We start from the raw sequence: 27,671 nt of genomic DNA, 5'->3' as shown, positions 1-27,671 counted from the left end.
AATCCTTAAATATGACAGATAGGGAGAGAATATGCTGCAGTGCATGATATTCATAAATTGTTCTTACTGTAGAATTATAGACAGATATTGTTTAATGGTGTCAGGGTGTCTTGGTCAGTTTATGAATACTTAAGTATGGTCAAGGACAAGGAGAGATTATGGAGATACATATATGATAGAGAATATGCTGAGGTGCATGATATTCCTTAATTGTTCTTACTTGGAAATTATTGCACAGACATTGTTAAATGATGTAAGGGCGTCTTGGCCATGGTCAGTTCATGATTACATACATAATATAGTAAGGTCAAGGACAGAATTATATAAAGGTCACTTCTATTATGGCAGCAATATAGAGAGAATAATGGAGATATAAAGAATATATGCTGAGGTGCATGATATTAATAAATTGTTCTAACTGTATAGGGCCATAATAAATAATAGGTTTGTTTGCCCAAAAGCTACCTACCCAGAAAAAAGCTGCCTACTCAAATTCTTTTATTGTCCTAATTTGAAGAAGTTATTTTTAATCAAATAGGCATGAAGACTAATAAACATCTGATACTTCAATTTCTTTTTTTGAAAAAAAAAAGAAAATGCCTACCTACCTACCCACTGTCTCAACCTTCGGGTACAGTCTGTACCGTACAGACATTGCTAAATGGTGTCAGAGTTTTGGTCAGTTTATAAATTCTAGAAGTATTGTCAAGGAGAGAATTATATATATTGTATACAGTAAAACTTGCTTTAAAGGTCAAATTAATTTAGTGAAAACATTTGTGGTCAGCTCAATGAGCTCATCCTTCTCTTGTCCAGTAAAACAGTTATCATACCTTTTTCATTTTATTAGCTTATCTTAAATTCCATTTGTTATTTTTTAATTAGTTCTTCTTCAACTTGGCACACTGTGGTGAGAGGTCTTCAACAATAAATAAAGAGACTTTGACTTTTAATCTTACAACAATATAAGATGAACAGAGTCTAGCATATCACAAACTCTATCTGAATGACAAAATGTCAGACAAAAATTCATTTGGTCAAAAAGAAATTTCTGTTTTTTTGTTGAAAATTTCTTTTTCGGTCAGACAAATACTAAAACAGTTTGGCACAGACTGACAGACACTAAATTCCTCAAAATTTTGTTACACATATTTGGTCAAAATTAGATATAGTTATTGGTCATATTGGTAGTTTTAATATTTATCGCTGTCAGACATTGGTAAAGTACACTTTTGAAGCATGACATCAAAATCAAGATGTTCAGCCAGGCATCTAAGTTCACCAAAAAATGTGTCAGACATTGATCAGAATAGCTGCTATCCAATCCATATAAGACAACTGACTTAAAATACTATTATTGGTAATTAAGAGATTATTCTGTCAGAAATTTGGTCAGATATATTTGAAAGTCTATTTGACCTGAACAAAATACATTTGGTTGGTCAATTTTGAGATTCTGTGTTGTCCCTTTTTACTGTCTTATTGAACTTTTGATGTCGTCCCTTACAACATATTTACATTAATCATTGAACACCAATTCTCAAAGTTCAAGTAGACTCATATCCTTAATTGGACCATTTTTTCTTTTAATTTTTCCTTCCTTAAATTTTTTATTTTCAACATAAATAAAAATATCAAATTCAACTCAAAATTGGCAGAAGAAACAATTCAACATCAGTTTAGAAGAAATAGTTCCATAAAAGATCTAACTCCAATTAATATCAAGTAAAACACACATTTTGGAGCCATAAAAGATGTAGTAAAGACATTTTCTAAGATATCATCAATTAACATAATTATAATGTGTCCTTACACTTGAGGTTTATAGCTGTGAAAATATGTGCTCTTTTACTTGGCAATAATCAATAATGTGTACATAAACTAATTGACAAAATAGGAAATAAATGAAACTGTGAACAATAATGTGACTGTAAGTCAAACAGTTTACAGAAAATAGAAATGGATAAAGGTCACTATCAAACAAATGGCAAGCAATTTGCATTATCCTTGGTCTAATGGACAAGCTTCTAACAAAATGGTAAGCTCTTCAGATAACCATGAGTCAATTCAAATTACTTAACATGCTTAATAATATAAGGACATGTACTGAATTGAAACTTTCTTTTTATTCCTCCAACAAATGTCCAAAGCACAATAAACCTAATTTACCCCTAATTCTGGAAAATATTGAGTGATAACCCCCCAAAGTCAATACTAACCATCCCTTCATGATATGGAAACTTGTGGTATAATTTCAGAAGAGATTCATACACTTTTAAAACACAAGTTTATTAATGGTTTGAAAACTACAAAAATGCTTATTTTGGCCCCCCTTTTTGGCCCCTAAATCCTAAACTATTGGGACCATAACCCCCAAAAACAATCCAAACCTTCCTTTAGTGATATTAAACCTTCTGGTAAAAATTTATAGATATCCATTAGCTAAATCTAAAGTAATTGTCGGGAAACAAAATGTGTCTTCAAATGACGACGACAACGCAGACGACTACATGACACCATTAAACGAGTCAGACAAAATTTTTGCACTCATGAAATCATTTTTATATAAAATCAAACTGGTCAAATAACAGAATTACTGATAGATTGGTAAAATATAGACTTAACTAACTTTCTCGTTTATCTATTAGATGTAGAAATATAGATTCTACCACTGCATCGAGTGTATTACGATATTTATCCACTCGAGACAGTTAAATTTTCAAATTTAAAACACGAGACTTGCCCGAGCGTTTTAAATATTTAAAATTTAACTGTCGAGAGTGGATAATTATCGTATTACACGAGGTTTGGTGGTGGAAACTGTTTCCCTAACAATTTTCCAACATTATGCAGGCAAACTTATTCCTTCTTTTCAAATGATCTGCAAAAAGATGTGTTCTTTCTATGTGACGTCATCAGGCATGGTCGCCTTTTTTCATGCAGTCACAATAGGAATTTCAGAGGAAAGCAAGAAAATTCATAATTGGATTTTAACCAATGAAGTACTGAGATCAAATGTACCACACGTTGATTAAATTTTTTTTATACAATGGGTGCATGCAGAAGGGGATAAATTGACGAAGAATAGAGAAAGTAGCTAATACAAAGTAGCAAGATCAAATCAGCAAAACTTACAGATTTGTCTCGATGTAAATAAAAATGTACTAGGTCTTTTCTTAAACATTTAAAAAAAGTTCTTAATTAGCCCCTGGAATATATAACTAACATCATTTTAAGTCATGTAAGTACTGACAAAAACTCCAAAGTGTACAATAAGGATCCAATGCTATTCCTTAGAGCTAATAGTAATAAACAACCATGAAAATATATAGCAAAACACTCATAGTCATAAAACCAAGTATTAAGAATGTCAAAGTATTGGGAAAAAAGTCAATAATGTGGAGCCGTAATGGAAATGTTTTCCGTATAATTCACATAACAATATAATATAGTCGGTAAGATGTTTGATTCCATACGTTTACTTAAACGGAAATTGAATTACCTCGTCGTCTAAGGTCAATATAAACTGTTGCTCAATATATCGGTGACAAATTATGGTAAACGGAGTGAATCGGCAGATGTTTCACTTTGTTTGATGTATTCACTATGTATGGCTTATGCAGATTTTTCAAACAAATGCATGATAAACAGATATTGTACATATAAATTAAGAAATTTGTGCATGCATTTTAATATGAGGATCTTGATAAGTTTTACAGAATAGAGAATAATGGGTAAAATGTGCAAAATAAAGAACAAAAAATATACACAATATTTTAGGAAAAATAGTAGAAAAAATAAATTAAAAATAGAAAATAAGATGTCTCAAAAAGTTCAGCCACAACTAGACATCAGTGATGACCCAGACAATGGACGGCAACATCTGAATTAGGATCTCCAAGTCTTGCCATTGTAACTTTCACCACATGCACATGATGCACATGATGCAGGACGACAAGAACATACAAATACTGAAGGTTATTTTCCTTTTAATATTTTCAAGAGAGTTTTATCACTGAAATATTTAATCCTTGTTTTCAAAATTCCAATAGGGAACATACTTTATATCATTGTTACAATATGACAATAATCAATATCTAAAAATGAAATATTTTTATGAACATGAGGGGATAGCAATTTTCTAGCACTTATATATTAATTATATTATAATGAAACTAAGCAGCATTTTCCAGGAGGGTGTTCTACATTATTAAAGGATATTGTAACATACTAATGATGGACTTCACGATTTCAAATTTACATTTCGTCACTTGTAAAGACAATATGATGGACTTCTATTTCTACAAGTCCATGGACATAATTTCAAATTTCTATTTCACCACTTGTAAAGACAATATATTTAATTCAATGACAATTCCCATTCAGCATGTTCAGAGCAAACCATACTTTTAAGAGAGTTTTATCAATGACATATTTCAATGAATGGACAGTACAATGTAGTTTTCTAGAATTATATATTATTGTGGGTAGAATCATAATTACATAATTAATCTAAGCAGCATTTTCCTGGAAGGGGTTCTATGTTATTAACAACATTGATGGACTTCTAATCTACAAGTTCCGTGGACACGATTTCAAATTTCCTTTTCACCACTTGTAAAGACAATATATATAATTCAATGACAATTCCCATTCAGAGTAACCATAATCATCTATTGTCGTATTGACAAATATAATACTCATCTCTCCAAGGGTCTATATTACACTAAATTCCATCAATATATTCAGACAAGGGATTATAATTAAATTGTATGGAAACTTCATATATATGAGGGTGTGGATGGGGTTAAGATGTTGCTAAGTATTTAGTTTTCTATGTTGTGTCTCTTGTACTATTGTTTGTCTGTCTGCCTTTTTCTTTTTTAGCCATGGTGTTGTCAGTACATTTTCAATTTATATGAGTAAGAATGTCCCTCTCACGCACTGACATCTTTTGCCAATCTTTTAAAGAGAAGAGAATGAGTTAAAGTGAAGAATAAAAACAAGGAATACTGAAAAAACAAGCGAAACAATTTAAAAATAGAGAATAATGGGGTGCAGCACCTGCTATAATATAAATACTAGTTATAGAGAATAAATTTGGGCAAAAATACAGAGAATACAGAATAAATTTGGGCAAAAGTACAAAGTATAGAGAAAATATCCTGTTATATTCAAGAATACTAAAATGGACGACTTCAATGACTATACCATCTAAACCCTCTCATATGATGGAAGAGAAATTTCCTGATGATGTTTACAAAATCTGACATTAAACAGGACAGTAAACCACTCCAGTGTACATAAAAATTGGAGACAAAATTAAATGAACAGTGAAACCTGTTTAAACCGAACCTCTACAGGATTTTTTTCGGTTTTGGCCAATGTTCGGCTTTATCAGGTTCACAACGCATACAATTTGATATGACGGTGATTAAGCACATGTTTGGTTAATACAGGTTTTCGGTTTAGCCAGGTTTCACTGTACATATATCTAACTTTGCTTTCGGGCAGATTTGAATATAAAATTCATTAAACAGTATTTTCAATTCATTAATATTTTATAAAGTAAATATATTGTTTTGATTGAAAATGAAATCAAACATTCCCACATGAAAACAAGTAATATCCAAACTGATTAAAAACTTGTAATTCCTTGAATTCTGATTATTCCAGAACTTAGGTAATTTAAACATGTTAAACAAAATAAATATGTTTTATTGCTTTTCAGCAAGAAATCAACTGACTTTGTCAACCAGATGCTCCGCAGGGCGTAGCTTTATAAGACCGCAGAGGTTGAACCCTGAACGGTTGGGGCAAGTATGGACACAACATTCAAGCTGGATTCAGCTCCAAATTTGGATTGTGATTAAATAGTTGACACAGCATAGGTTTCTGACACAGAATGAATGTGTTCTTATGAACTTAAATTTTTTGTTTTCTCTTAGAGCAATTCACTATGCTGTTGAATATTAATCCTCTCAAAAAAATGTTTGAAGAAATTTTCTATTTATTTATGAAATTTCAAATGAGAAAAATTGAACCCATTTTTTTTAATCACATCCCCCTTTCCCTAATTCCAAAACTAATCTCAATTAAAATTTCTAATGGAGTTTGCAACAATAACTACTCATTTAAATACATCATAAAATATTAAGATGTAAAAAAACTGCTTGTCATCACTGAATGGTAAAGATTATTTTAATTTATCAGTTGGTAGTAAAAAGTGAATATACATTGTATATTAAATATGTAGGACTCAAATCTATGGTTGGTTCCAAATCTATGGCAGATTCCTAATCTATGGCAAATGTGACGTCATGCCATCCCAAATCTATGGCAGATTTTTTAAACCTTAATCTTTGGCGAGTTTTGTTATTTCCTAATCTATGGCGGATTTGTGTTGTTTCCAAATCTATGGCAGATTTTGTGCAAACGTAAAACAAGGCAGTACATATACGATCAATGACTTGTCTTAAACAAGTGGACTTCTCATTTCTAGTTTTGATATAGATTAGACCGTTGGTTTTCCCGTTTGAATGGATTTACACTAGTAATTTTTATGGGCCTTTATATGTCGTTGTTCGCTGTGAGCCAAGGCTCCGTGTTGAAGGCCGTACATTGTACCTTGACTTATATTGGTTTACTTTTATAATTTTTGTTAAAATGATGCGCCTGGTAAAAAATAGAACTTTTTAAATCTTAACATGGTACCGGTTTAGTCCGTTCATAAACCAACTAGTAAATCCCTTATCAAACAAGAAAGGCGGGTTTTTACATGTATATAAAAAAAATATATGAAAAATAAAAATGGGATCTGACATCGTATAAATCGGCTGCGACGATGCAAAATGGCGTTATTTATTTGTGACGTTATGAAAAATATCTGCCATAGATTTGGAGAAAACAAAAACCTGCCATAGATTTGAGTTGTTTGGCGTTTGTAACGTCACATTTGCCATAGATCAGGAATCTGCCATAGATTTGGAACCCGCCATAGATTTGAGTCCTACATTATTATGTACATATATAACAAAGATTTAAGTTGATTCTGGACAAAGAAAGATAACTCCAATTAAAAAAAATTCTTGCTATTGCACAATATTGTGCAATTAGATATTTCTTGCTTACTATTCTGGACAAGGAAAGATAACTCTAATTAAAAAAAAAATTTGCTATTTCACAATATTGTGCAATTAGATATTTCTTGCCATTGCGCAATACTGTGCAATTGAAAAGACTTGCTATTGCACAATACTTAATATAATAATTTTAGATCCTGATTTGGACCAACTTGAAAACTGGGCCCATAATCAAAAATCTAAGTACATGTTTGGATTCAGCATATCAAAGAACCCCAAGATTTCAATTTTTGTTAAAATCAAACTAAGTTTAATTTTGAACCCTTTGGACTTTAATGTAGACCAATATGAAAACAGGACCAAAAATGAAGAATCTACATACACAGTTAGATTTGGCATATCAAAGAACCCCATTTATTCAATTTTTGATGAAATCAAATAAAGTTTAATTTTGGACCCAGATTTGGACCAACTTGAAAACTGATCCAATAATCAAGAATTTAAGTACATTTTTAGATTCAACATATCAAAGAACCCAACCGATTCATTTTTTGTCAAATTCAAACTAAGTTTAATTTTGGACCCTTTGGACCTTAATGTAGACCAATTTGAAAACATGACCAAAAGTTAAGAATCTACATACACAGTTAGATTCGGCATATCAAAGAACCCCAATTATTCAATTTTGATGAAATCAAACAAAGTTTAATTTTGGACCCTTTGGGCCCCTTATTCCTAAACTGTTGGGACCAAAACTCCCAAAATCAATACCAACCTTCCTTTTATGGTCACAAACCTTGTGTTTAAATTTCATAGATTTCTTTTTACTTATACTAACGTTATGGTGCAAAAACCAAGAAAAATGCTTATTTGGGTCCCTTTTTGGCCCCTAATACCTAAACTGTTGGGACCTAAACTCCCAAAATCAATACCAACCTTCCTTTTGTGGTCATAAACATTGTGTTTAAATTTCATTGATTTCTATTTACTTAAACTAACATTATTGTGCGAAAACCAAGAATAATGCTTATTTGGGCCCTTTTTGGCCCCTAATTCCTAAACTGTTGAAACCAAAACTCCCAAAATCAATACCAACCTTCCTTTTGTGGTCATAAACATTGTGTCAAAATTTCATAGATTTCTATCAACTTAAACTAAATTTATAGTGCGAAAACCAAGAAAATGCTTATTTGGACCCTTTTTGGCCCCTAATTCCTAAAATGTTGGGACCAAAACTCCCAAAATCAATACCAACCTTCCTTTTGTGGTCATAAACCTTGTGTTAAAATTTCATAGATTTCTATTCACTTTTACTAAAGTTAGAGTGCGAAAACTAAAAGTATTCGGATGAAGACGACGACAATGCAGACGACGACGCCAACATGATAGCAATATACGACGAAATTTTTTTCAAATTTTGCGGTCGTATAAAAAAACAATTTGCAGTGCACCCAAACCTAGTTGTTTTCATAAATAGATCAAATCATCATTGCCATTGAGGTTTACGTAGGATTTAACAGGTGTTTGGTTTGCAAAACAATACAAAGCAATGGAAGTTCAGGAACCCTCCTTTTTTTTTTGCACAATCAATGCATTTGAATGGGGACGTATAGTTGGACCCCCCCCCCCCCCCCCCCCCTTTTTTTTTTTAAATTGGCTGGATCGGCCCCTGCCTTTGGTTTGAATGCTGATAAATATGTACATGTACAGTATCGGCCAATTTTATTTCTGTTCTGAATTAAATCAGCCATGGTGAAAAAGAAGAAGAGTATAATTCTTCCACATTCTATAACTGTGCTTATAAACTGGTGTTTCATAATTCAAACAGCTGTATACCTCTTATTTTAACCCGTTTGGAAAATTAAGCTGACATATATATGTCCTTTTCCTAGACTTCAATAAATTCTATTCCCTGTTCTAACATAAACACTCAACAGCTAGGAAATACAGTAAATTCAGAAACTATTGTGAGGTTTTTATTATTGCGAAAAATGTGAGTGTTGTACATGTTGTACACGCAATAATTTAAACTCGGATTTTGAAATATTTTATATGAATTAAACAGGACTTTTCCCAAAATCGAAAAAATTAAAAGTGCATTTAAGTTTAAAGTGACAAAATCGCAATAATAAATGCACGCAATAATTTCTGAATTTACAGTAATATTAAGTTGACCTTTGACTTACCTGTGAAAAGATTGGCCATCGATTTAGATGTACCAAACTGTGTCTCTAAATATTTTGGAAGGAAGACGACAAATCCACTGACTATGGCGATCTCACAGCAAATACCAAGACTGGTCAACACGTAAATCTTATTCTTCAATAAGTTCAACATAGAACGAGGAATGTCTGAAAAAAATAAAAAAAAAATTGTGAATGTTCAGCAGTAAACAAACACGTAAAAAATATTAGTAAATTTTCTGTAGAATTCTTTATGAACATGATGAACTGCTGTAAATTCAAATTTGAGTGTGCATTTATTTTTGTAATATTTGAAAAACGGAAAAATATGACATTAAATCAACTATTTATGTATAGACAAATGATACATGCATACAAATGAAGCTATCTAATTTCAAATTAGTGTTTTTATTTTTGTGAAACCCATCTCATCATTTTTTTGTCATGATTATATATATATATGTATGTTTTTGCCACTGAACATTGTAATCATTTATATATGGGTCAGAATTTACTGTCATGAAATTTTTGTTACATCCAAAACTGTCTATATGGAAAATTTCAAACTACTCAGAAAATAAAAAGGCCACTGTGAATTAAACCAAGGGATCAAGGCCTTTCCATTTTTGTATGCAAAAAGATAACTTGTTCATGCAACATGATATTAGTGGCATTTTTTCATTTCATTGAATGATGTAACACATGCAGACTCCAAAACTTCTTGTTCATACAGGTTTTCAGAAAATCTATGAACAATTTGAAATCTGTGTAGGGTTAAGTGTGTTCATTATCTCTTAACAGATTAAATACTAGTAGTATTCTGTCTAATTTTGTACCATATTCAAGAAATTTCACGTTTAAACTCATGTAACAGGACACAATTTCGGTTTTCTTTTCATGTTTCTGAATATTTATATATATAATTAACAGCAATCAATTTATCTTTAAATCCACACTCCTCCTCATATCAAGAGACAGGAAGTTAGCATACAAACTTTTATAGCCGATTATACGTTACACAGTATGCAAGATAGTTGTTTCATAGGCACAAATTCTTATTTAAATATTGACGCTTATATTGACATAAAATATAAATCAATTTTCTAGTCTTAAAGGGAAGTAACTTTAAATTTAACGCACCTCTGATAGTTTTACCATACTCCTCCCCATGTTTGGAAGTCCTATCATCCTGATTCAACAATTCTTCTTTTGTTTTCACTTCCAAGATTTTTCTTTTCTCCTCAACCAAAATTCGTGGAAATGATAGAAAAGGAAAGGCAAGAACAAACAGTAGAATTCCACAGATTAGAAATCCACCCCACCAAGCCCCTATCCACTGTGGATCTGATGGACGAATGTTGACGATATAGCTGAACACGTCAACGTAGTACTGTAGTAACAGTGCTCCTAAAGCATAGCCTAACACAGGACCTAATACTCCAGATGCATAAATAAAAGCTGAAAAACACAACAAATAAATTAGTACATAAGCATGGCATAATCTAGGTTTTCATGTTTTTGTGACATACATTGTAGTGACTACTTCCTAGCTAGCTATAGATTTGGCAGTGCTCATGATCATGATCAGTGGTAATTTTCTGCAGAAGCAGGTTTATTTTTTTCTGTTTTTGTCTTTTAACAAATTAAAATTAGCAAATAAGTTTTACATCATAGTTACATGTAAGTTTGACAATATACAAATGTATGATCTGAAACATATCTGCTGATGACTCCAGTATATATTTGTATACAAGTATTGTATTTACGAAAATTATTAAGAACTATCATGACAATAATAAAGGGAAATATATTGCTTTATAGTAAATTAAAGTAATACCAAATTAATTTACCATCTGTAAATGACTTTTTCACATGAATAGTACTACAATGAAGCTTGATCTTAATTTACATTATTGTACATGTATAAGTACTGCACACATTTACCTCGTAAATTATTTTTTATTCTAAAGATTAACAGCAATAGTCAATACTTCCATTTGAACCCCCTTATGGTATGACGGTTACCTTTATATTTTTCTTATTCCCTCAGCCATTTGTGCTGGTCAAATGAATATCTTTCCCAGTGATAGTTAAAAATATATAATAGATACAGTAATTGCAGTCTTCGCAATAAACTTATAAATACACAGATTGAGGCTGAATTTAACAAATTTAACAATTTTTATAAAGTTAGATTCTATTGGTCTAGAGATGATTTTTACTGACCTGTGAGGAAGATTTTATTTCAAACCTGGGCTGGTGGGCCTGTGTTTGAGCTCAAACTCAAAGATTGTAATTGCTATATAAAAGTAACAGTGTAAACTAAAGATAATATTCTAGTTCCCTGTCTTACCTAGATATGCTGGTGCCTTATCTTTAGGAACATGATTGTCAACATAGGTTGTTCCAAGCGTCAACACTGGTGTTCCTCCTGTCCCTATCAATATCTGAGCCGATATAAGAATCAACACGTAAACCCAGTTCCCCGAGGTCTCACCAATACACTTCTCTTTATATTGTCCACTTAAGTCATCCACCACTTTACAAATATTTTCTTCTGTTTCATTGTGTGAAATTCCACGATGGACTGTATATTTTTTAGCAATGATATGTGGTAATGCAAAAAGGAATGCCCCAAGTGACATTAGGAAAACTCCATAGCTGATCCATTTTGGAATGTGACGTCTTCCACCTAAATAACTAATAAAAATAACGGTGACTAGAGAACCAAATTCATAAGATGCTACAATTAAGCCAGATATGGAACTGCCGATTTCAAAGCGTTTCTCTATCGTAGTTATCACACTGTTGAAGTAACCAGTTGACATCGTCCCCGTTGTCACCATCAGAAGACACATGCATGTAACAAACATTTTTATATTGGCGCAGGTCTGAAGTCCATTTGGTCGACATCTTCCTATCCCACAAGGCTTATCTTCTTCTATTTCATCAACAACCTCAATATCAACTTGAAGACGCGCTTTGACATATTCGTCTTTTTCTGTTTTGCCTTTCAAAAACTGACTTTGGCTTCCGACGGAAAAATCACTGACTGAAGATTGCTGGCCCACACTGATTCCACCAGGGGTCTCAACATTTTCACTTATGATATGTATCGATAAATTTTCCAACTCCTTTAAGTCTGGTCGTGCCGCCATTATGTCCTCCAAATTTCTACACAATCAGGACTTTAAGTAGTTCTGTGTCATTGTGTGTTGACAATCCTCTTCATACATACAACTCTTCCCCTGGTGTAATAAAACATCCTTCATAATGGTCTGTAAAAACAGAGAGAAAGTAGATATTATATAATAACTGAAGCTATCATGATGAAGTTTTCTGATAATCAACTGTTCTTTATTTCACAAATATAAAAATTATTCCATTCTTGTACGCGGACTTCTAGATCAATAAACAATATAGACACATTTATTAATTCTAAGTGATGAAATTGTATTGTTTATAAAATATATGTAATCAATTCTTCAAAAATATAATTTCTGACTCAAAACAACAACAAATTTGAAATATGTTTTACAGTAATACGAATTCAATTAGACTTCAACTAGTCTTCAGAAAAATTGCTTCCATTCTCAAACCTACATTACGTAATACAAATTATTGCTTAAATGCACTGATGATGATGAAATCATGAAAAAAAACTCTGCTAGACAAATTCAATATCTATGATTAATTTTCTTGGAAAAACAAAACAGAATTTTAAATAAGATTATCCAATCAGACGAAAAACTACACTCCTTAAAAAGCATCCCAAATGTGTAAAGCCAAGATAAACAAAAACATATACATTGTATCCTGTTATTTCATAACATTTATCAATAATTAAATATTTTAATTTCCTTCAGTCAATTATTTCTTAAGAGGTTTCTTCGCTAGCTGCTTTCCCATTTAATCTTGTCTACAGGAAAACACTAGGAATATATCCTGGTATTTAAAACTATTATCCTACTTTTCAACTTTATATGAGCCACTATAAAATAAGCTCCAATTAAAGTTCGAAGGATGTTTTCTCTTATTTTGTAGTAAACAATTTTAAAACAACAAATGGTTATGAACGCTGCTTTTATCATCAAATTTAAAATAGCTAGATGCAAAATAGTTTGTTTTTTTTACTGAGTAAATTATTATTGGTGGTTATTCCTATAAATCAAAATGGTTTCATTGTATTCAGACCAAAAAGACACTAAAATGTGATGTACACATCATCTGAATATGAAACTCCTGGTGACCTTAATTATAACCCTTTATGTGAATATATTGTAAACATGGTAAAGGGTACCCTACCTTGTGGACATATTTGAATATTTGAAAGAGTTAAATTTGAACGTACACAGACTCAAATTCAACCAACCAAAATTCAAGATTTGGAGTTTCAAGCACAAATTTTATACTCCTACTACAATATAGTACTAAGTAAAGTTCTGTGACTGAGGGCCTTGATCTATAGGATAAAACAAATACAATTATGTAAAACTCTGCAACTGACATGTCCAACCATTATTATTAATTTCTAAAATTACATAAAGGTTAATAATCTCTTTCAGTAATACTATCTAACATGAAACATGAACTACTACTTGAATTTAATTATCATGTCTTTCAAAGAAGTCATCAAATCCCACCCTTTATCGTTTTTGTTTACCTTACAATTGTAAGCTGAATGACCTTGAATCACAATACAAATAAGCAACGCCATTCCAGCAGCATATAATGCATTGGCGGACCCAAGGGGTGTTCCGGGGCTGGAAACCCCCCCTTTTTTTTGACGATCAATGCATTTGAATGGGAACATATAGTTGGGACCCCCCCCCCCCCCCTTTTACTCTGAGTTTGGAACCTCCCCCCCCCCTTTTTTTTGAATGGCTGGATCCATCCCTGTAATCTAATGTACAAATGTATGTTTAAAAGAACTGATTCAATTTTTTTGGTTTATAAGCAGATCTAAATTCAAACCTATATAAACCAGATTTATAAAACTTGTGTATGCCATAATACAATGTTATATATATATATATATTCTTATGTGCTCGAAATTTTCCTTCAAATCTTCCACATGTAGACACACTGAGATGACTGACTAATGCTGCAATTTGAATAGCATAATTATGATAGATTGTTCTACCTATATGAATGTAATATAACAAGACACCTACCTTATTCATGAAGGGGTATAATATAATATAACCTGGTACTATGAATTATTATATTGACCATGCTTACATGAAGTACAAGATGAAGTTCTACCCACAAATTACTATCTTTACATTTAACACCTTGTCATTACCAATTAACAGTTATAAGTTAGAACAGAACACATGATAAACCAGACATCCTTTTTTAATAAATTGAATCAATACCAATGCATTGGGTGTGATACAATATAGCTCCACTCTATAAAGTTAAATTTCCAAATTTAAAATACTGTGAATTCTTCATTATCTGTTGGATACCAATTTTCATGGTTTTCACGGGTACAGTTGAACCACGATAGGGTTTGTATGCTGAGATAGCAAAACCACAAAAACCAATATCCATGAAACGCAAGTTTTCCTCAATCCAAGAAAATTGATACCCAAATAAATGAATCCACAGTACAATTAAGGCTTACCAGCTTATTTCATCAAACATGCATAATCATCAGTTCAGGGGAGAACAAATTAGGGAGCAACCATTAAACTTCAAAACGGGGGGTGTATGCTATTTTGAACGAGTCTGAAATTTTTGTTTCGTGCAAAGAGCACAAACATTGTTTTCATGCTGAGTTCAAGCGTAATTCGAATTCTATTCACATTAACTAATTCGAATTAGTTTAATTTGCATTCAAAACATTTTACGTCCTAACGCCAATTCTAATTCGAATTGCAATACGCGTCAAATTCGCTTTACTGTCCAAACGACGTTAGCTTTTAATTCGTATTAACAAAACTTAATTTTAATGCGAATTGACTACTTCAAATTAGTTAATTCGAATCAATTCGAATTAAAAAAGAAGAGTATGTGAACGCGATAAGCGAATTCGATTCGCATTTGATTCGAATTCAATTCGAAATAAATATTCATGTGAATGAGGCATCAGATTTTCAACTCTATCAATCCCAATTTTTTAATTTTGTAACCTGCTTGACAGCTGACATGACAGAATATTAATTTTTTTTTCATTGATCAAATATTTATTTATAATCGACCCTTGCAGCCTCCCCATATATCTAATTTCCCCTAAATGCCAAGAGGCCACTCAAATAAAGTCCAATAATTTGAAAAGATTAAAGAATTTGTTTTCATCCCATGAGTTATCCTCATCTATGTATAAGATTGAGAAAATCGTGCAAACATGACTCTACAATAACTATGAGGTTACTTCAACTTATGTTCTGACACATCTATTGTTAGACATGCACAGTCATGAGGGTTGGGATGGGGTCCTATAATTGTTTCTTGAATTTCTCAAGCTAATTTTCAGTTTTCTTATAAAAAATTGTCATTATTCTCTATGTTAAATTTTCATAATTTAGCACCCCATAATTCTCCATTCAATTTTTTTTTTTTATCATCCATTTTTCTGTAAAACTGACCGGCCCATTATTTTTAGATCTCTCAATTCTTTAAACTCCATATAGACCCTCAGTCATATGATCTAGTACAGTTAATTATAATTAGAAAACTGAATTAAGCTAGCCTGTGGAATAATATACAAATCATGCAGAACACAAAAATAGATTTGGCTTTAGTTTATAAAGTAATTTCCTCTATGAAAATTACCAGATATCAAGGAGAGTTCAAAGGATTAGATTAATATTATAGCTTAGAGCTGCATGTTTTTTTGTCAAATTAACTATCTTTGTTTTTCTACCATCAAATCTACTAATTTATCATACTTATAGCTAAATATCTAGATTAAAACATTCTTACTATCTGACAGAATTTATGTGAATCCATTCATTTTATCAGCTAATTACTTGTAGTATAAACAAACAGCAGCTACCTTCTAGGCTTTAAACCACTCTATATTGTGTAAACAATAATTTGTCAATTTCCAAAAACAACAACTATAATTATAGTGAATTAAAAAAAAAAATATATACATGTATATATATATTGAAAGCTCTAAACAATATCTTTGTAGTTATAGCCTTAATGTATGAAATGTACAAATGGAGGCAGAAGAGCCAAAGGAGAGCACAATCTCCAAAATTACCACTAAACCAAGCATAATCTATTCCTCTACCAATTTGCCTAATGGAGTACAGGACCACTATACTTCTCCCCCTCAACAGTCATTATACATTAAAGATGATACATGTATCATATTATCCACATCAAACCCATGCAAAACTCAATGTTTACTGTCGGTTTTCAGTTGGATTGCAAAATGTAATGGACTTGCATGATTTTTCTCATAAAATTACCACAGCATTATAAACATGTATATCAAAGGTTCAGACTTGAGACACCTTACAAAGTAATGAGGCCACTTGTGCTATAGGAGTAACACTCCACTAGCTGTAGCCTTTCTATTAAATGTATTACATGTACATGTACCCACCTGCAAGGTGGTTTAATATCTACGAGAATATCTACTAGGTCAAAGGAACCATTACTTCAAGGTATTCATACGCTTACCTATAAATATAGACTAAGTCCTTCAATGCAAGCTGTTGATAATGCGTTATAACCATACAATTTCTTAAATACATGTATCACATACAATGTAGTCATTCTTTACTTTAATTCCAAATCAGAAATGTCCAATATAAAATTAAGTGAATTTAAGTCACAGAAATGTTGCATGCAATGAATCTATTGACTCTTTGTAAGAATAATCATATATATCCAAAACTCTGTATGACATGTAAATGTATGCATGTCTATTCAACTGAAACCAATATAAAACAGATACTTTTCCAATTCTATCATACATGTATGTACATGATGTTGTGTCGACCAGTTCAACTATGTTCATTCACTTATAAACAAATGTGCAAATAATTTTGCAACATCAGAACATTACCCTAGATATTGGACACAATATGCCAAGAAATACATTAGAACATGTATACAACAATCCATAGCCTTGACCTCCTGTTAAAAACACCTTGGAGTGATGCCTAACAATAAACAATTAATTATCCCTACAATATACAGCAGCCACTTGATAGATGTGCATCTTTAATTAGACACATGCACACAACAATTCATGGGATTACCCTGGATGTGGGTAATTAACTCACGATTCTCAAATAAATCTTTTAGATACGCCATATATCTGCCTTCAAATCTCTGATTTTACCCATATATCTGCCTTCAAATCTCTGATTTTAATACAGGAAATTTCATCTAATTTAGATTGATGTTATCAGGAAATAAACAAGATGGTTTTTTTAAACTAGCTTCATTATAAAAATGTATCAGATCGATTTATAAACATGTAGTACATTTTTCTCATACTGACATTCGTTATAAGTACTGTATTGTATCCAGTTAGATATATATTTTAAATAAAACATTTTTTATATATCATGTATATATTGTCTGTCATATATAGACTTAATCAGAAGTTCGGCAATATAAATGTGACACTAGGTAAAAAATTAACATCATTCCTTACCTTTAATATACTTTTTGGAAAAACCAGTAAGATTGAAAACACCTGCATCTTTAAACTTTGAATAACCTAAACATTACATCATAAAACATATATGAACTATTATATAAAGAATCTCTACCCTTGCATGTGCTTTTGTTTATCTTATTTTGACTGATAATGATGAACAAAGAACAATATAATGATAATAAACCTGACAGATGTACTGTATATTATGTATATATAATTTTACTTACTTACTTCATATACATTTTCCAATTATTATTTATGTTAACATATTAGTGTAACCTTTAATCTTTTAATTGTCCTAATTGATGACTGACAACAAGATACATGTACATATATGTACTAAGGGCAAAGTGTTGAATCTTCTTATTCAATCTTACAACATTGTACAATTTCATTCATTGGTGAAAGTAGGGCCAAATAAAATAGTATGTGTGGTTCCAGTTACATCCGAAAAAAAAATTAGGGTAGGTAGGTAGGGATTTTTTTTTTATTTTATGTTTTGTATAAAATTTACATTGAGTCTATCAGCTGGAGTCTATGGGAGCAACATTCTGACTTTCACAGTGCTTAATGAAAAATGGCCAAAAAATATTCAGGGTAGGCCATTATAGAGACTAAAAAGTAGGGTAGGTAGGGTTACTGGAACCACACATATATTTTTATTTGGCCTTACAACATTGTACAATTTCATTCATTGGTGAAAGTAAACACTCATCAGTCATAGAAATATATAAACATTCGTACATGTATATTACTAGCTGCCAAAATTACTCTGCACTAGCATTATTTCAACCTTTAATGGGGTATATTAGATGGGGACAAAGTTACTGAAATAGCTATCCAAACTGACATCAGAGGCGGATTTAGGTTTATGGAAAAAATTTTGGTTGCTTATATAGGGAATCACTGAAGCGTGACTGGAGCTGGTCCCCTCTTAGGTCAGTCAGTGGGCCCCACATATGAAAAATTCTGGATCCGCCACTGGACATATTGCTGGGGGAGTGACTATAAGTGAAGGGGACACCAGGTCATACAATTTTTTACAAGTTGAATAACTGTAGAAGGGACATAGATTTGGACTGACCTAGGGTATGATTAAATTCATCGATTTCTGAATGGTTCCAATGGAGCAAATAATCTCCATGGATATAAGATTTGCAACTAACTGCATACCAAATATCAGTGACTTGCCATTAATTAGTGCTTCCCCTTATCACAAAATTCAACCAATAAATTTAATAAGAGATTCAAACTCATTAGTCCATGAATGAAGTCTCAGACCCAAATAATCCTAATGAAAATGAGATGTGCAAAAGACTAATATCATTGACCTGCCACCAGTAGTTCTGAGTGACCAAAATTGAAATCATAAACTTATACATTGTTGATGCTAATACCTTCTCAGCAGGAATCAGTAAGCCTAAGTCTTGCCTTCCTGACTTCATCAAGATGTCACAGACCAGATATCAATTCATTATTAGTTACTTAGTACTTAGTTCTTAGATTTTACATACATGTACTGTCAACCTGGTCAAAGAAAGTTTTTCTATCAAAGAAAAGCAATGCTACTTACATGAAGCTTTATAAATAATATGAAATTAATTGACTACCAAAATAGCCACGTTTTCTATTAATTCAATACTAAAACTGCTTTAAAATATTCTAAATATATTCAAACTTACAACCAAACATATGAACTAGTTACAAAGTATCACTTTTATTATCAAAGCTTTATATATATATATATATACATGTAATATGGAATTAATTGACTACCAGAGTAGTTCAGTTTTCTATTAATTCAATACTAAACTGCTTTAAAATATTCTAAAAATATTCAAACTTACATCCAAACATATGAACTAGTTATAAAGTATTACTTTTATTATCAACTGCATGCATGTGATTTTGTTTTTATCTACTAGTCTCCCTCAGATAAAGTGAACCGAGAACAAAATACAAACTAGTTATAATTACACAACTACATGTATATAGAGTTCCTCAACCTTGAATTGTCTATATAGATATCATACAGGATCATATGTACCCGGTGCATGTATATATATACCAAATTATGTCAATTACCATATGGTAAAAATTAAATTATTTAATGCCTAAAAAGGCACAAGGCAGGGCTGACCATGCATGGGCTGTATAGCCAGTCAAGGTCATTAAAAACTTCCATTTGTTATGTATATATATATATGTACTGTTCACTATAATGTTGTTAGTACATGTGTGTACCCATTCTAAGTCCACTAAAATTGTAGAGTAATTATCTCCTTAAGACTTTGACCATCAAACTTTTCAAAAGGCTGATAAAATTTTGGTTTTAACTAATAGAAATATTAGTGAGGACCAGCAGATTTTCTTCACAAACTACCAATTAAGGGATTTTTTTTCAAGAAATCTGAAAGTGCATGTTGATTTTTTACTTCCTGGCAAAGACATGTGAATCAACTCCAAATTTTAGAAAAAAGATGTATTCAAATGCTTTTAATTGCATACAGTGTGACTGTGTCATAAAGATATTTTTTCCATTTAAAAATCTAATTTTTCAAAATTGTCCAGAATACTATAAAAAATGTTTATAAATCATGTTTTGGCATGTGATGTGAAAATCTTCCTTTGACTGATAAGAAAATTATAGAGGGTCACCAGTGAGTCAATAGAAATGACAAAATTTAATTTAATAATACAGATATAGATACAGTTGTCATGGTTGTAACATTACAAAGTGACAAATCCATGTCTAACATTATTTAAATTAAGACATGTTTTGCAAATCATTTAACACTGACATTTGTAATCATTTTTATGCAAGGTCAAATTTATGTAACATCATTTATTACAAACTGGTGTACATGTTCATGTGAAACATGAATGGTAGACATGGAGACTTGTTAAACATTTCCAGTAATATATAAATTGTGTTTTAATTTAGTAGCAAGCTGACTAGTTACAGTAGAATTCAAATGAATTACACTTTATATTTAATAACTCGATTGTATTAGTATAATGCTTTCCTTTATTAATGAGCTGCAATGTACATGTACGACTGTCTTCCATGTTTCAGGAAAACAAATGTCATTGTCAATTTAAAGCCAAAAATTTGAGAAGTGCACCAGGAAGGCGTCAAAGCTAAATGAAATTTTCGGACAAGATGCAGAAAAAATTGTCTGAGATTTTTAATTCAGTCATATTATAATTTTGTAGATTTTTTTTCTCCTGGTGTGAACTTCTGGAAGATTTTTTATGATTAAATTTGGTTGAAACACATTGGATATATTACAAAATTCACGAAAATAGCTAAAATTTTGACAAATAGATAATGTTTTTATTTCCTCATCTGCTCATCCAAAAAAATAATTGTCCTTTTGTATAATTTTATTCAGTAAAATATTTTAAATAATAACATTTGTATTATAAATACTGATAGTAAAATAAACATTGCACAATGTATAAATTATAAACAGAACAATTTAAGTGTGCTCTGTTTATATTCAGAAAACGTGCATTGTTTTTAAAACTGAGAATTTAAATACCCGATTCGCTCGAATGCTCACAAATCAAAACATCCAGCACTCTGACAGATAGGCAAAATACTTCTCTTTACACGTTTCGCGATTTAAAATTGCGACCATTCAATCCACTATGTATAAATATGTCACTTACCTGTTGAAAATGAATGAAGCTGTGATAATATTGTCTTGGGAATGCAACAGATTTTCTCTTTCATCGATAACATGCACTTTTCATGACTTCTAATGAGATTTCTATCGCGATATCTGATTGGATCGGTGTTATGTCATGTGATGGAAATGGTTCTAGAGGTGGATTCGGTCCTTGAGTAGCTCGGCCTGTATTCATTTTTTATTGCAAAGACAGAAAGGTGGAGGACAAATTCATTTTTGAATATGCGATTAACGAAAAACGAAACATTAATGTCACGGTACCCAAATTGCACCGAGTATCCAAATTGCACCTATCGACTGAACATAAACCATAAATCTGAGATATTTTTGAAATTTGAAATTTTTACTTTATAAATCATAAATTATTTTTCAAAAATAATTTTAAACTGCAATTTTTTTTTTATTTAGTGCTCCATATATATGTTTTGGTATTTCGCAAGATACAGAGTTAATTCTGGTGCTGTTTTTTATTCATTTATTTTCACTGAGCGGCCGTATGATGCTGCATGCCTTGTTTTATTTGTTTTGCATACGTTTTATATTCGGTGAAAAGCTCATTAGAGCTTATGTTTGTACTATTTGTCAATATGCCGAATCCAAATAAAGTTTTACTCATTTACTTATTTTGAGAAATTCTTAAAAAGTTTTCTCAAAGTTGAGACTAACAATTTGTATTTGGATTATTTGTCATACGTCTTACAAAATAGGTGAAAATATTCAATTACACACTAAACAATTTGGGTACGCCTCATTACGATATCATGACATGCATTGGATGAGGTTGATTCAAATCCATTTTCTATAACTCAATAAGGATTACAAATCAATTCAAATTGATGTACCTTTATAAGACTTATAACAAAGAAGGATACGGCGATAAAAAAAACCCACAGTATGAAATTTTTGTCGTGGTCATAAAAAAACGTAAGTGAAAAACTTTTAAAATGGGTGCAATTTTGGGACCGTCACGTTACAGCTCTGTCTCTCTCTCTCTTTCTTTTTTTAGAGTAATAAGGCGTTTACATGTTACTTTTTTACGACGGTTTTCAAACTATACAGTATTCAGACGACCTTTTTGCTGTTATCAGTATTTTATATTATATTGTTCAGTAAACTTTCCTATACTATATTATGTCATGTGAAGATATGGAATATTTGTGCTCATTTTAGGACATTCACTTACATGCGAATTTGTCAAGGAGAGCCGCGTGATGGCAAGTATTAAATTAACCCAAGGCCGATTCAATTATATTTTTAAATCCTTGATTTGTCGGTGGTGATAAAAAAAAAATTGTCTCGACTGTCTTTCGTCATGTTCATAGTTTGATAATTGAAAATATCGAGAATCGATCACTATTATTGTAATAAATTGTTTTCGTTAATTGTTTAAGTACAGGCTAAGACGTTGGTTTTCTCTTTAGGGTATCATATTCTACTATCACATGCATGGCATGATCAGGTAATTTATATCTTCTCTGGCATGGTCATCCCATGTTTGAGCATCTTTTATAGGTTTAAAAAAATCGGTGTTTACGGCCGTAAGATGACATATCAATATTTGTTTTGCATCGCCATTATTACCAACTTATCACATCCTCTCATCTTTATTGAATTGCACTGCATGAATCTAAAGGTTGTTCGAGTAATGAATTTAACTGAAACGTTGTTTTTAAGCCAGTGCGACATTCTTGTAAGACTCCGCAAAATCGACGGTGCCTTTTAACTACTTATTGAAAATATATATATTTAAGATTTTTGAAAAATTAAAAAAAAATAAGATTTTAAAAGATCATAAATTATTACAGCTGATTTCCTAATGCTTGCAAAGTAAAACTTTGGTTGGCTTGCTTGCTTTGTTTGTATAATTGTTTATACAAGCTTTGTAAATAAACAAAGTTATCTTTAAACAATTTATATAGGCATAGTTTAACCTGTATACATCATATTTGAATTTAATTGGGTGTTATTCTAATGAGTGTACAATATACAAACAAAGCAAGCAAGCTGACCAAAAGTTTTGTTCTACATGCATTAGGAAATTAGCTGTAAAAAATTTAAAATGTTCCATTATTTATGTACTTGTTTATTTTGTCACCAATAAGTTTTGAGTTATCCTCCTTAGTTCATATTTCGAATAAGGATCAACATCAATGATTAGAGCTTTTGTCAAGTTATTTTTGTCGTTTGGTTGCTGTCTCGTTGACTCATACATTCTAACTTTTATTTTATTCATATGTGCAGGACATATAGGAAGATACACTTTCATCTGTAAAAAAGAAGGATTAAAATGGACATGGAAAAGGGTTTGACATCATAAATAGTCTTAAGACGCAAGATTGTCTTAAAAGTTGTACAATTTACAGTAAGCAGTTACAATATCACTGTACCAGCCAATAAGTATAAATGAAAAAAACAAGTATGGTAAAAACCTGCAGCAACAAACGACACCACTGAATTAAAGGCTTCTGATTTACTGTTCGCTTGCTCAAAGGAGTAGGTCCAGTAAGACCCCTTTTTGGCCCCAAAATATAGCAGTTTTACAAAATTGTTAAAATGTAAACTTTTAGATATTTATTGTACAGTAGAATGGTCCTGCTACATAAAAAATGGCCTGTTTTTGACAATGCAATGCACATATATCAGGTACTAGCACCATTAAGTCAGGCTAAATTACAGAAATCTTCACAATTCTAGCATTTTTGTTAAATTTTTGGCGGTTTTCGTGTGAAACGAAAGAGGCCGCATTCGTGTTCATTCTTAATATTAAAATGTAAGTCGTATTTTATGATAATACATAACATATATAAAGATTGAGGATGAACGGATGCGGCCACTTTCATTTTTGACGAAAACCATCTGAAAAGTGACATTTTTGGGCATATTTGGTAGATTTTTCATATTTGAGCTTGAATCGGGTCGTTTCAAATGACAAAATCAGTTAAAATCTGTCACATAAACTTATTGATTCAAATGAAATGGACACTTAAGTGTTTAAAAAGTGGTCAAAATCCTTCGTAAGATGAACCTAAAATTTGAGGCCAAAATCGGTCCTTACCGGACCTACTCCTTTGTATTTTTTGTGTTTTGTGGACTGTTATTCTTTTCGCCGTTTTTTGTTTTTTGTTCCAATAGTCGTAACTACAATCCCGTCCTCTTTCCACGAATGTAACCTCCGAATTAGGCTTATCAGCGGGTTCGTACTTACACAAACAACACGACGGTTGTCACATATGGAGCAGGATCTGCTTACCCTTCCAGCGCACCTGAGATCACCTCGGGTTTTTGGTGAGATTCATGTTGCTCAGTTTTTTCTTTTCATTGTTTTGATTTGTGGACGGCTGTTTTGGATTGAGCATGTTTACAAGTATGGTGTAGTATAAATTGCCTCAGTTCAAAATAAACCATTAATAGATATAACAGAACCTATCAATATCAATCAGATATCAACAACAAACTCCCAAAATGAATAAAAACTAAGTAGAACACACGATAATATCTCCCTTTTTGTCTCTATTAGTTGCATAACAAACCGTGAAAAAAAATCTTTTATTTTAAATTTACGGTCTTTTATGGCTATCTTTACGATTTAGGTATTGCTCAGTTTAAAGGACCGTGAGGTACCTTAGTGGTTTTAAAATCCTTGCTTGTAGTGTATAGTACCACAGGGGCACTAATTCCACGGCTACTTATTTTCATACTGCAGTAACAACACACAATGTTACAGTACCCTCAGCAGTTATAAACCTATTATGTTCTTACTCTAATATCGGAGATTGGACTTCACAGCAGATTTCATACAGCAAAATCATAAGCTGTACATATGGTAACGACTTTGCGCAATGCACCCAGTTCAATTTAGTTCATACACAATGTCCATGTGGAAACTTCAAAAATGAGGTTCTAGAGGGAGGTCTTTTAAGTTTTATACCATATTTGTTAAGGCCAAATTGTTCTACCCTTTATACATTTTAACCATCTTTAACTATTCTTTTTATTTTAGTACCCCATTATTCAATTACTATCTATCCTTTATTGTTATGGGGCGGGGATTGGGGGTGGGGTTCTCATATATATATATATATATATTCTTCACACCGTTAAACACATGTCTTATTAGACCTTTTCAATATCTCTCGATACCTACAGTTGAGAACGACTACGACAGGTAAAATGTGAGGGGTCGTCTCAAAAATTAAAAAAGGAGATCATTATTGATTTTATTGCTTTCATTGACAATGATACATCTTTCCTACAGAGTCCAAATGACATGGATTTCTTAATTTATCTAAGTCACATTTCATGTTTTAAGACGTTGAGCTTTTAGCTGTCCTGTTGAAATTTGGACAAATGAAAAGAACAAAGCATGTTTTATTTTAGTAAATATTTAATCAAACAATGTTTTATGTCTGTTGACAAGGGCAGCACATGTTTCCACAATGTCTGTCAGTTTTGGCCTTGAGTGCCTCCATAATGTACTCAATACTTTGTATCTTTTCAATTCACCAATTTTATGTTCCACTTCAATTCTGTATTCACCAATCACTCGATTAAGTTTTCTGCATTTTTGCGCCTGTCCTAAGTCAGGAGCCTCTGGTCTTCTATGATTTTTAATTTTAGTTTCTTGTGTACAAATTGGAGTTAAGTATGTCGTTCATTATTACTGAACTAGTATATATATTTGTTTAGGGGCTAGCTGAAGGACACCCCCGGGTGGGGGCATTTCTCGCTGAATTGAAGACCAGTTGTTGACCTTTTGCTGTTGTCTGCTCTATGGTCGGGTTGTTGTCTCTTTGACACATTTCTCTTTTTTTATTCTATAACCAAAACTATATACCGGAATTGAACATTGAGAAAAAATTATTGACCTGATGAAAACAAAACAAAATATAGCAATGGCAGAGTATAAAAAAAATCCACACAATTTTATCAACTTCTTGTAAGAAACCAAAATGTCATTTTCAGGAACGGGGGAAGGACACTACGACGGAAAGACAAGGTATGTTGTTTTCTTGTCCAAAAAGAGTTTGAAATGTTTTAAACAAACTCTTTAGTATAAACCAACAACTTAAAAAATAAATTTAATATCATACGCAACTATGTACAAAAAAAATGCACTTCTTAAATGTTGTAACCTTGAAACGAGAAGTCAATTATATATTTTTTTCAAAATTCATCAAGGAAAAACATCAACTCTCACAAGATATCTTGAAGCGGAGAAGTCCGTCGATGAAAAATAGATGTGATATTTTCCTTCCACTTTAACAATCATTATGTGATTTTTGCTCCAGAAATTGAATATGTACATCAACTAAGGTGAAGATCGGTGAAAAAACACCAAGTTGGTCGTGTTCGTAAGTGTGATACGGACGGACGGACGGTCTTGAAAGTAATTATTTTTTACAAATTTTGAAAAATTTCATAAAACCTATTACACCAACGATCATTACTAGCATGCGGCAAATATTTGGTGAAGACTCACATAATCATTAAATTGAAGGGATGCATACTGATTGCAGTATATATTTTTTTATCAATTCAACATGAAATTTCTTCTAAATACATACAAAATAAGAATATATATATATTTATTTATTTATTTGGTTAATATATATTCTGAAGCTATATATAGTTAACTCAGTATATAACCGCCAATCCAATATGTTACGCAATGAGAATCGGGATGGTTTTTTTTTGTCTTTGAGACGACCCATCCATTTTACCTGTAAACTGTAGGTGTCATTAGTCGGTGTCGAGAGATATTGAAAAGGTTTAATTCTATCTCTAGATTTGCCTTTCGTAACAAGGTAACACTGTGGTAGCCTCTTCGATAAGATTTTGTTATAAGTGGATTTAAATACCACCGTGTATTACTTGTTAGTCCTATAATATAAGACTCTGGACACGGGTATCATTCGGTTTATCGAGAGAAATGATCGTGAAAGAATATCTAACGACGGTCAAGTATTGAGCGACGATCGTGAAAGCTCTGGTAACGGATCGTGAAAGACATTTAATGAACATTCTAGGTCAGAATCTTTGAAAAAATCGCTTAATTTTCAAAACGCGGAACAAATCCGAA

At 31.7% G+C, this 27,671-nt stretch overlaps 1 protein-coding gene across 5 annotated transcripts in view; it reads right to left on the bottom strand.

The window, feature by feature from the left end:
• The window catches only part of LOC134690618 (solute carrier organic anion transporter family member 5A1-like), a 40,964-nt gene extending 19,270 nt beyond the window's left edge, over nt 1–21,694 (bottom strand). For 2 of the 5 annotated variants that reach the window (XM_063550588.1, XM_063550587.1), the window contains exons 1-4: nt 21,573–21,694; nt 11,619–12,543; nt 10,406–10,723; nt 9,269–9,433 (exon numbers count right to left, since the gene is read on the bottom strand). In XM_063550588.1, the coding sequence (XP_063406658.1) occupies nt 9,269–9,433; nt 10,406–10,723; nt 11,619–12,423 (1,288 nt within the window). In that variant the 5' untranslated portion in view covers nt 12,424–12,543; nt 21,573–21,694. Of the gene's footprint in view, nt 1–9,268; nt 9,434–10,405; nt 10,724–11,618; nt 12,544–17,490; nt 17,515–17,891; nt 17,996–18,128; nt 18,154–21,572 lie in introns of those variants that run through there. The other 3 variants (XM_063550590.1, XM_063550589.1, XM_063550591.1) reach the window with 3 other exon arrangements.
• Nucleotides 21,695–27,671: the final 5,977 nt, after the last annotated feature.

The sequence above is a fragment of the Mytilus trossulus genome, chromosome 11 (assembly GCF_036588685.1).
Source record: "Mytilus trossulus isolate FHL-02 chromosome 11, PNRI_Mtr1.1.1.hap1, whole genome shotgun sequence".
Taxonomy (NCBI): Eukaryota; Metazoa; Mollusca; class Bivalvia; order Mytilida; family Mytilidae; genus Mytilus; species Mytilus trossulus.
Note: the sequence above shows the minus strand (reverse complement) of the source record. Positions and strands in the feature narration are given on the sequence as shown.